Consider the following 9,204-nt stretch of genomic DNA (forward strand, 5'->3'; position numbering starts at 1 on the left):
TTTTTGCAATTATATCCTTCTCTAACCTAATTAGATAGGATTAGACATGAAATTATGAAAAAAAATATGAAATTGAAAGATAGAGAACTGAAAAGTAAATCATAAAAAAATACATTTCTCACAACAAATTCATAAAAAAATTTATTTTAATCCAAAAATTTATTATATTTATTTTTCAGTTTTTAAGCTTGAAAAAGAGAAAGAAATTCACGTAAAAATACCGAGGAGAGAGAAATCATTAATTGGGCCACTTTATAACAGCAACACTCATTGTTCTTAGTGTCAACAAATCTCATTCAATGAGGAGAGTTTGATTGTGATTTTTTAAACCTTCATCTTGCCTAGAAAAACATATCGGGTCAAAAGAAAAAACTTTTTCTTTGTTTTATTTTGTGTTTTTGAGGTGTTTTTTTTTTTTGGCGTTGGCTTGATAATTTTTCTAGGATTATAAGGATATTTATCAAGTGTTTTGGGGCCAAAATTGGTGAAAAAAATATTTTGAGCTTTCGGGGGTACATGTGTTTCACACCGACCACTATTAGAAGTTTTCTTTGATGCTTGTGAATTCTTCTCGTTAAGCTTTTTTCAATGATCATGGGATGTCTTTATTAGAGTTTCAATATAACTTCAAGATGTAGTTCTTTCTTTATTTTTTTATATTTTCTCTCTCCTCTCTCCTCTATTTTTTAAAATTTTCAAACTCTCAAAATCTTGTTTTTCACTCATGCTATCTCTTTAAAACTTTCTAACAAGTGTTATAAAGGAAAAACACCCTTGCTAACTCTAGGGATGACAATTTCATTCAAACTTAAATGGATGCTAGCCAGAATATATGAGTATTTTTTGGATAGTTACCGTACTCGATAGTTAATAGATAGGGTATAAATATTGTCAAACCCAACCCAAAACCAACCCAAAATATATATATTTATATTACATAGATATATTTTCAAAACATTTATATTTTTTTTCAATATGATATGATATATACATATCTTAATATTGACACACACACACACATACGTACACCCATATATTAACTATTTTATTTTTTATTGAATAATAAGTAATAGTTATGAATATCTATATCCAAAATTGAATAGTTTATAAATATCTAATTTTTTTACTTGATATATAATAAACAAAATATAAATATCAATAAAATTAACCCTGTTATACCATGTCCTTCCTAGCTAACTCTTGTGATGTTACTGTAAGATAGATTGGTTTTGTCAATTTATTTAAATTTTAAAGGTGTTTGAGAGTGTGGTTATTATTGTTTTTTAAAGTGTTTTTTACTTAAAAATATATTAAAATAATATATATTTTTTATTTTTTAAAATTATTTTTTATATCAATAAATAAAAATAATCTAAAAACATAAAAAAAAATTATTTTTTTAAAAAAATCAAATTTTTTCCACCCTTAATTAATTTTTGCTCGTACATCAATGCTACCTGGGCCAACAGTTGAAGGCTTCCTCTAACTTTGTGAATTGTGATCGGATGACAACACATTCACAGGCTGGCCCATGATCTATCGGTCTCCAAGAAAAACAGCCGTGGCAGAATATCTTCAGGCCGAGAAATCTAACAAATATGATATATTATTAATTGCTCTTTAGTCCCTGATTCATGAACGTTATTTTATATTACCATTTCATGTTTGAAAATAATTGGATTTACAAAACAATACCCATGTCTGTTATTAAAGCTACTGTCAGAATAGCAAGAATCAAGGGATGACGTGATGAGGTTTATAAAATGAAGGACTACATTATAATTAAGGTCAACATCTAGGGACTAAAGAACAATTCACCCTATAATAAACTCTGTGGATATGGTGTTCGGACAGGCGAGTGCACTTCTTCTATCCTTCAGAGTCTGTTTTCTGGTAATAATAAAAACAGCAGCAAAAAAAAAAGAAAAAAGAATTAACTAAATAAATTCAGCTGATCAGCCAATGACCATGTCTGCTGCTGCCGCAACGGCCATTACACATTTTTCAACCCCAACTTCTCTCGGCCACAGCCAATTCTCAACCACTAAAAACAAGAGCGCGGCAATCTTATCAAACTCCATACCCACTTGCAAAATCACATCACCATCATCATCTATCAGTAAAGTCCAATATGGATATGGTTACTCGAAGAGAAACTCGGTTCTTACTGGGTTCAAGCCCTTTTCTTCTCCAGTCATGGAGTGGCAAGATTGCAAGTAATATACCAACAGTATTTCATTGTACTTTGCTTTTAACTAATTGTTTCCAATTTTGTTGGGCTGTGAAACTGTAGGAATAATTGGGAACTGGAGTATGTTGTTGCTGAAACTTGAAAGTGGTTCTTCAATGATTATTGTGAACACACTGTAGTTTAAATGCAGGGTTAAGATGGAGATTGACGTGCCTGTTGGGGTGGCTTATAATCTTTATTCAGATCGTGAATCAATTCCTCGTTGGATGCCCTTCATTTCATCTGTGCAGGTGTGCAACAATTTTGATGCTTCATTAATTTTCATTTTATTGTATAATGATCTAGATAAAATCTTGATCTGTCTTGAACGTGTTATAGCCATAAATGTGTGCATTTAGGATAAGTTGGTGTTTGATTCTATTTAATAGGTACTCAAAGACAAACCCGACCTATCACGGTGGTCACTGAAGTATGAAGCACTTGGTCAGAATATTGAATACTCTTGGCTTGCTAGAAATATGCAGGTAATGATCCTTTGTATTGTATGGAAACATTTTCACTAATTGTTCATGGACGCATGATGCTTTCGCTACGTTATCAGAGGTGAAATAGGTCTCCTTGCTATGTTCCCTTTCATTATTATTCTCTGTTCAACTTGTTGCAGCCAACTCCGAATCAGAAAATTCATTGGAGATCTCTGGAAGGTCTTCCTAACAGGTAACTGCAAAGAGCAGGTAACAAAAGTTCACGATTACCTCGTTATCTCGAAAATCAAGAACACACCTTCTAGCCATTGTATGATTAGTTAATGGGAATACGAGATTTCCTTTGCTAAATTTTCAGCTCAAGATGTCCAAGAATTTATTCCACAGAAATATACTACCATCACAAGATTATGGAAAAGCTCTCGTCTGTTGTATTTGCTGCCTGTGGTTAAAGTAATCTTGTTGATACACTAACATGACTTGAAATTGAATAACTTGCAGTAAATAGCTAATTATCAAGTGTGTGTGTGTGTGTGTGTGTGTATTTCATGAAAAGATAAAAATTCATCTGGGACTAAATTATTGGATGAAAACAATATATAGAATCTGCAATGGCGCCATTAATCTTTGTAAATGTCTAGTAGATGCTTAGTGATGCTGAAGCAAGCACTTTTTTTGGGGCTTTCTATTAGGAAACTCTCCCTAAATATATTAAAGAGAGGGAATGGTGACCAATTGGACTGTTATGGACATAGATTAGTAGATCTAATTCATTGAAGTCAGTTCATCATATCAATTTGCTTTCTCTATTACCTGCTCAGGTCATATATTTTTTCTGGGGATTTGCTTGTATCCGTCTTTCAAATTCTCATTGCTACATGTTGATGATTTTTAGTGCTGTACCTGATGCTGTTAGAAAACACCAATTTCGGTGGGGTTTTCACGAATTTAGCTGGGAAGAATATCTCATGTGCATTGACTATTTGAGTGTCAGATTGCTTGTAAGGAATGTGTGTGATTGTTGACACTGTTGAACTAATCCATGCCCATATAACTTAGGATTCATGTCATGAAAGAGTTATCATACTGTTTTGTTCATATTTGAGTGCCTTGCAAAATGCAATGTCATTTCATTTTCCTTAGCATGATAGCAGAATGTTAATTAACATTTTTCTTACTTCGCAGAGGCATCGTTCGATTTTTTCCTAAAGGTCCTTCATCATGTCTAGTAGAAGTGAGCTCCCATATACAACATTCAGTTCAATAACTTCAATCTTCATGAATACACCATTCACGGTTATTAATTATCAACTATTATAATCACAGTTCATCACCCTCAGTTTAGTGGATCAATTGGATTGTTAATTTGCTTAAGAGATCTACTAGATAATTCTGATAAGATTGCCATTTCTGCATGGTTTCTAAAACTTGCCAGAGTAGGCTTATGTAATTTCACTTCTAAGTAGAACCTTAGAATGAGAAAGAAAAATAAATCTGATAAGATTTCCTCCTTCTAGTCTCTGACAATTCATATGTTCTCATGCTTGGGATAGTAATATGTGGCTCTGTGAGTCTATGACAAGGAAAAGAACATGATGTTTCATTTTTCTTGCAATTAAAACTTAGCTCAGTCCCTTATAATTGTATTTTTCCTTTTCAGCTAACGGTTTCATATGAAGTTCCCGAGCTTTTGGTTCCTGTGGCAACGGTAAGCATTCTTCCTTCCATTTAGATGCTATTTTATTACTCTGAAAGGAGCACCACATACTTAGCCTGCAAAAAAGTATACAATGAACGGTAACATGCATTTTAAGTGGGTGTGCGGTTGCATGCTTGTGCGTCCGTGCTGCTTGTTTTCAGCCGAGAAGAAGATGGAAAATTGTCTTATTTAAGGACATGTCCTTACACTTGCAATGCAGTGAGGGATTAGTCTGTTTTACTTTATTGTGATTTTTGCAGGCACTGCAACCTTTGCTTGAGAGCTTACTCAGAGGGGGTTTGGAAAGGTTTGCGAAACTTGCAAAAAACACTTTGGCTGACTGAAACCTTTGCTCCCAATGGGGTAACTGGAACTCATGTTTAATGATCATCGACAATTTTTTCAGATGGAATATTTTCAGAAACAATATGATTCTCTTTCACTGGCAGCATAGTTCCCTGTAGAAGGGAAAAGTTCTCTTATTAATTTGCCATTGATTGTATTCACAACCTTACTTTGGATGATTGATCAGTTCCACAAATAATGAAAAGTTCGTGTTATAAGCATGAGTTTTCCTTCCGTTGGCAGCACTCCCTAATTTCAATAAGAGCAGGTTATTTAAATAACACTTCTGTTTCTTGCTCTCTTCTTACCCATGTTGCTGAACTGCTAAATTTACCACTCTGACGTATGTAAGAACAAAAGAAAAGACAACTTGTTGTCCCATTTTTTATTCTGTACGTTATCAAAAATAGTTTTGACACACCTGCATTAGGGTTCATTGTAGGGGATCATGGAAAGGTGGCTAACTTAAGACTAACCCTACAGGAACTTTTCATATGATGCTTCTGTTGATTTTGATAGCATCAACAAAAAACTGAATTGGTCAGTTTAATTGCTCTCCCTTGTTTCTTATGCAGCTCTTATCTCCATTATAGCCCTTATATTGCTCTAACCAAAATTCCAAAATTCCAAAATTCCGAAATTCTTATCTCCATCAGCACTGGTAGCTTTCCATGTTTATGAACCACTTCCATTTTGATTTAGCTGTTGGCTTTGGGAAAAAGTTGTTGATATGAGTATAGTGACAGTGACAACTCTGCTGTGGTTGGAACTTGGAATTCTCGCGGTGATCTTCAGTGTTTCTCGCCCAAACGTGGAAAAAAAAGAAGAGCAAAGTCATTCTGATTTCCTGTTTGAGAGTTTCGAGTCAGGTTATGTCAACGAACGTGTTAAACATCTGAATACTCTCAAGTCTTATCGCTGAAGGATCTGAATACTCTCAAGTCTTATCGCTGAAGGAGTCGTTTGAGAGCCCACAGATGATATCAGCCTTTTTAAGTTTGAACTCGCTTTACTGTGTACGTCTTTCTTGAAAGCGCCCTTATATTCTATGATTGTATTAAAACAATATTTATATCAAGAAATCAAAACGAGTAAATCAGTGGTAAGAGTTTGAAATTATTTTTTTTTTTTATGGTTTTAAATTTGAGTTTTGTGATTGCTAATATGATAATCATTGAAAGTTTATATGGTCGTTAATTTCAGGACCCGTGAGATTAGTCGAAGTGCACGCAAACTGCCCCGAACACCCACATTAATAAAAAATATATATATATTAATATTTGCTGAAAATTTATACTCACCAGTCAAAGCTCCTTGGGGTAGGTTGGCATATTAAAATTACAAAGCAAGTTGAATTGAGTATGCTAGCCACTTCATGAATCAAGGGTTCGTAAAAGTGAAACATGGAATTAATGTTTCATTCTAAAATACAAAACAGTTTTTAAACCTATGCATTGGGTACATGTTTAAACAGGGGTCTCATAGGGAATGCAGAGCACATATAGTAGCTGAAAAGGAGAGAGAAAGTATAGACCATAATAAGAAAATTTTATTCGAACTGTACAGATACATATCAAGATTAAAAATGGAATATATCAGATTTGGCAGCTAGGCCAAAACCAATCCATCCATCAAGAACGTATTTTTAATAGAGCACACATCTGAATTGATCTCTACACCACCAGCATCCACCCCCCCAGTATGTACATCAACCCATCAACACATACTCAATGCTTGCTGTTTGAAAATCATCATCTGCAAAACTGCAAGCTGCTTTTTCTATCATGAAACTGAAGAAGCCAAAAACAGCTTGTTTAATCAGCAAGAGAAATTAGAAAATTATTCTATAATATTCAGCAGTTGGCACTGCGTTCCAAATGGTTCCTCAAGCTACACAATGCCTCTGCAGAGAGGCTACACCCTTGTTTCTGTTTAGGTGCAAGTGGTGAAGAGAAGCACACAATAAGTGCAGTGAGATTGTCCAATGCTTTACAATCCAAGGCTTCCATGACAAGGTCCTTAGCACACTTCTCAGGGTCATCATGCTGCCGCAGCCCACGGCGGACAAGGCTGACCGCATGCTGACTTGAAATGAATTCCCAAATCCCATCACAACCAATTATGAGAAATTCATCTTCCTCTGTTAGAACAAGGTGCTGGAATTCTGGCTCAGAAATGAGAGGTGAAGGAGAACCCCAAGAGTGTTTATTGTACCAGTCACCAAGTGCTCGGGAAACTGACAGTTCACCATTTAGAAATCCATAATTATCAACATACCCACCCAATTCTTCAACCCGCCTTCGCTCTGATGGATAAATAGGCCTATGGTCTTGGGACATGTCGATTGCCTTTCCTTTACGACATAGAACTGCTCGGCAATCACCAGCATTAGCAACCATTAATAGCCTGGAATATGAAAGCATGATCATGATGCTTGCGATGAAAAAAAATCATTTCCAGGAAATACTGAAAAACTATCAACGTGAAGCACAAAAAAAAAGGCACTTAGAAGTTTCTATTTTTTCGAAGTCAACTAGAGTAATGCACTTAAAAGATGATGTAGGAAGGCTGGTATTGAGCCATCTTAACCATTAATGGTAACATGCAATGTGGAGCCAGCGCATTGGACATCAAAAGTTAACTCACACGTTTGCAGGTTCAGGTAAAACATCATGTGCGAGGACAAAAACAAGACAACCATAGTTAGCATAACATCATAGACTAGATGTGAAGATTGATATAGAATAGTGGATTTCATAAAACATTTATAATAGATAAACTGAGTGGTGATTGACCAACATCACATCCACAAATATACCTAAATACATAACTCCGGCGAGGTAAAACAAAGCATTCACATACACATGGTTATATTATCATGTTCAAGAGCATGGATATACCTTCCAAATACGAAAGCAGTAAGTGCAGTTGTCCCTGAAAAGGTGCTCACACTGCAGTCATTTTCCAAAGCCAGATCAGCCTGGTGAAATGCTTTCCGGAGGGAGTTCTCAACCTCCTTCAAGAATATATTGTCAACTTCAGATGTTTGAGGGAAATTTACATCTTCAAAAAAGATTCTCATTGCATTTCTTCTGATATAAGCTGCTGCTTCCGGTCCTTCATGACCATCGAAAACCTGCAAATAAATTCAATCTCAGTCAGTTATAAATTCCTTCAACCTATCAAATAAATAAATAAATATTCAACAACCATAGGTTTGATCAACAATTACCCCATAGAAAGCACTGGGCTTTGGAAACTTAAAGGCTGAGCCCAATTCAGCGGATAGATCATCTATGCGTATATGCTCATCTTCCATGTATCTTCGATTCCCAATGTCAGCAAAGCTACCAGAACGAATACTAGGAACAAACTCCAGGATGGCGGACTCAATAGTTTCCGCATCTGAAACTTTTTCTGAACATGTAATATCCTGCAAAAGGAGTTGATTTTCCATTAAGTTTTTCACCTACAGCACAACTAATCAAAATCTAAAAATCTTTCAATCATCATTGACAAAATCTATTTTTACAGTTCTCGCCATCAAATGCATAATTAAAATTATTCTTTCAATTAAAATTGCTATATAGCATTGGAAACACCCAGAAGTGAATTTCTATAATTTTTCTATTAATTTTTCTGTACCCTACAAATAAATTAAAAAAAGGCAGAAAAATTCATTCAGATTCAGCTGGACTACAAACAAGACTAAACAACCCATTATGAATATATATATATATATATATATATATATATATATATATATATATATAAAACAGTAATTCAACACACAACCAGTAGAAAATACTCAATTTTAACTAATAAATATTCAAGATTCTCAAACGAAGCAAACCCTAGCAAAAAAGAAAAGGATGATGAAGAAAACTGACCAATTGGGAGGCGGATAGCTCGGCGGAGATCAAATCGGAGACTCGAACTTGACTTAACCTTCTAGGGGAAGAAGAAACAGTAACAACATCTTCAATCTCATGAGCAGGGCTCTTTCCTTCAGCAGCAAAATATTGAACATCCAACACCGGCACGCTTACTACCTCTGATTCAACTATCATATTTCATTCACCGAAAAAATAATGATAATAAAATCAATTAATTTTCTGTTTTCCAAAGATTCCAACTTCAAATCCCTTTCTCTACTCTTCTCTTCTCTTCTCTTTCGCTGGTAATAATGATTTTAATTTTTTATTTTCTGAGTGGTCAAATTTTGAAACTTAACTGGCTTCAACAATAGGCGTATATATATGTATAACTGATTCAGGACTTCTTTATTTTTAAGAGAGCGATGACCGGTGGCTACAGGTTACTTAAGTTCGGTAATTGGACACGTGTGCGTTTTTAAACCATGGGATCTTAAGGGACCGTTGTTTTCACACGCTAATCGAGTAGCTTCATTAACACGTGACTGTTATTAGGTTGACGCGTGTCATTGCCATGACTGTATCGTCCTTCTACGGGGGGAGGGGGGT

General features: G+C 34.9%; 2 protein-coding genes across 2 annotated transcripts; one reads left to right on the forward strand and one right to left on the reverse strand.

The window, feature by feature from the left end:
- Positions 1–1,846: 1,846 nt before the first annotated feature.
- On the forward strand, positions 1,847–4,941 carry LOC7481427 (uncharacterized). Its single transcript, XM_002302759.4, has 7 exons — positions 1,847–2,216; positions 2,382–2,481; positions 2,620–2,715; positions 2,856–2,908; positions 3,862–3,910; positions 4,337–4,384; positions 4,636–4,941. The coding sequence occupies exons 1-7, from the start codon at positions 1,963–1,965 to the stop codon at positions 4,717–4,719; spliced, it is 684 nt and encodes a 227-aa protein (XP_002302795.2). The 5' UTR covers positions 1,847–1,962; the 3' UTR covers positions 4,720–4,941.
- Positions 4,942–6,249: 1,308 nt separating this feature from the next.
- LOC7460488 (probable protein phosphatase 2C 49) lies at positions 6,250–8,965 on the reverse strand. The gene is made up of 4 exons (XM_002301500.4): positions 8,611–8,965; positions 7,953–8,153; positions 7,621–7,856; positions 6,250–7,126 (listed from the first exon to the last, which is right to left on the reverse strand). The coding sequence occupies exons 1-4, from the start codon at positions 8,788–8,790 to the stop codon at positions 6,574–6,576; spliced, it is 1,170 nt and encodes a 389-aa protein (XP_002301536.3). The 5' UTR covers positions 8,791–8,965; the 3' UTR covers positions 6,250–6,573.
- Between the last annotated feature and the right edge of the window lie 239 nt (positions 8,966–9,204).

This window comes from Populus trichocarpa, chromosome 2, assembly GCF_000002775.5.
Source record: "Populus trichocarpa isolate Nisqually-1 chromosome 2, P.trichocarpa_v4.1, whole genome shotgun sequence".
Classification (NCBI taxonomy): Eukaryota; Viridiplantae; Streptophyta; class Magnoliopsida; order Malpighiales; family Salicaceae; genus Populus; species Populus trichocarpa.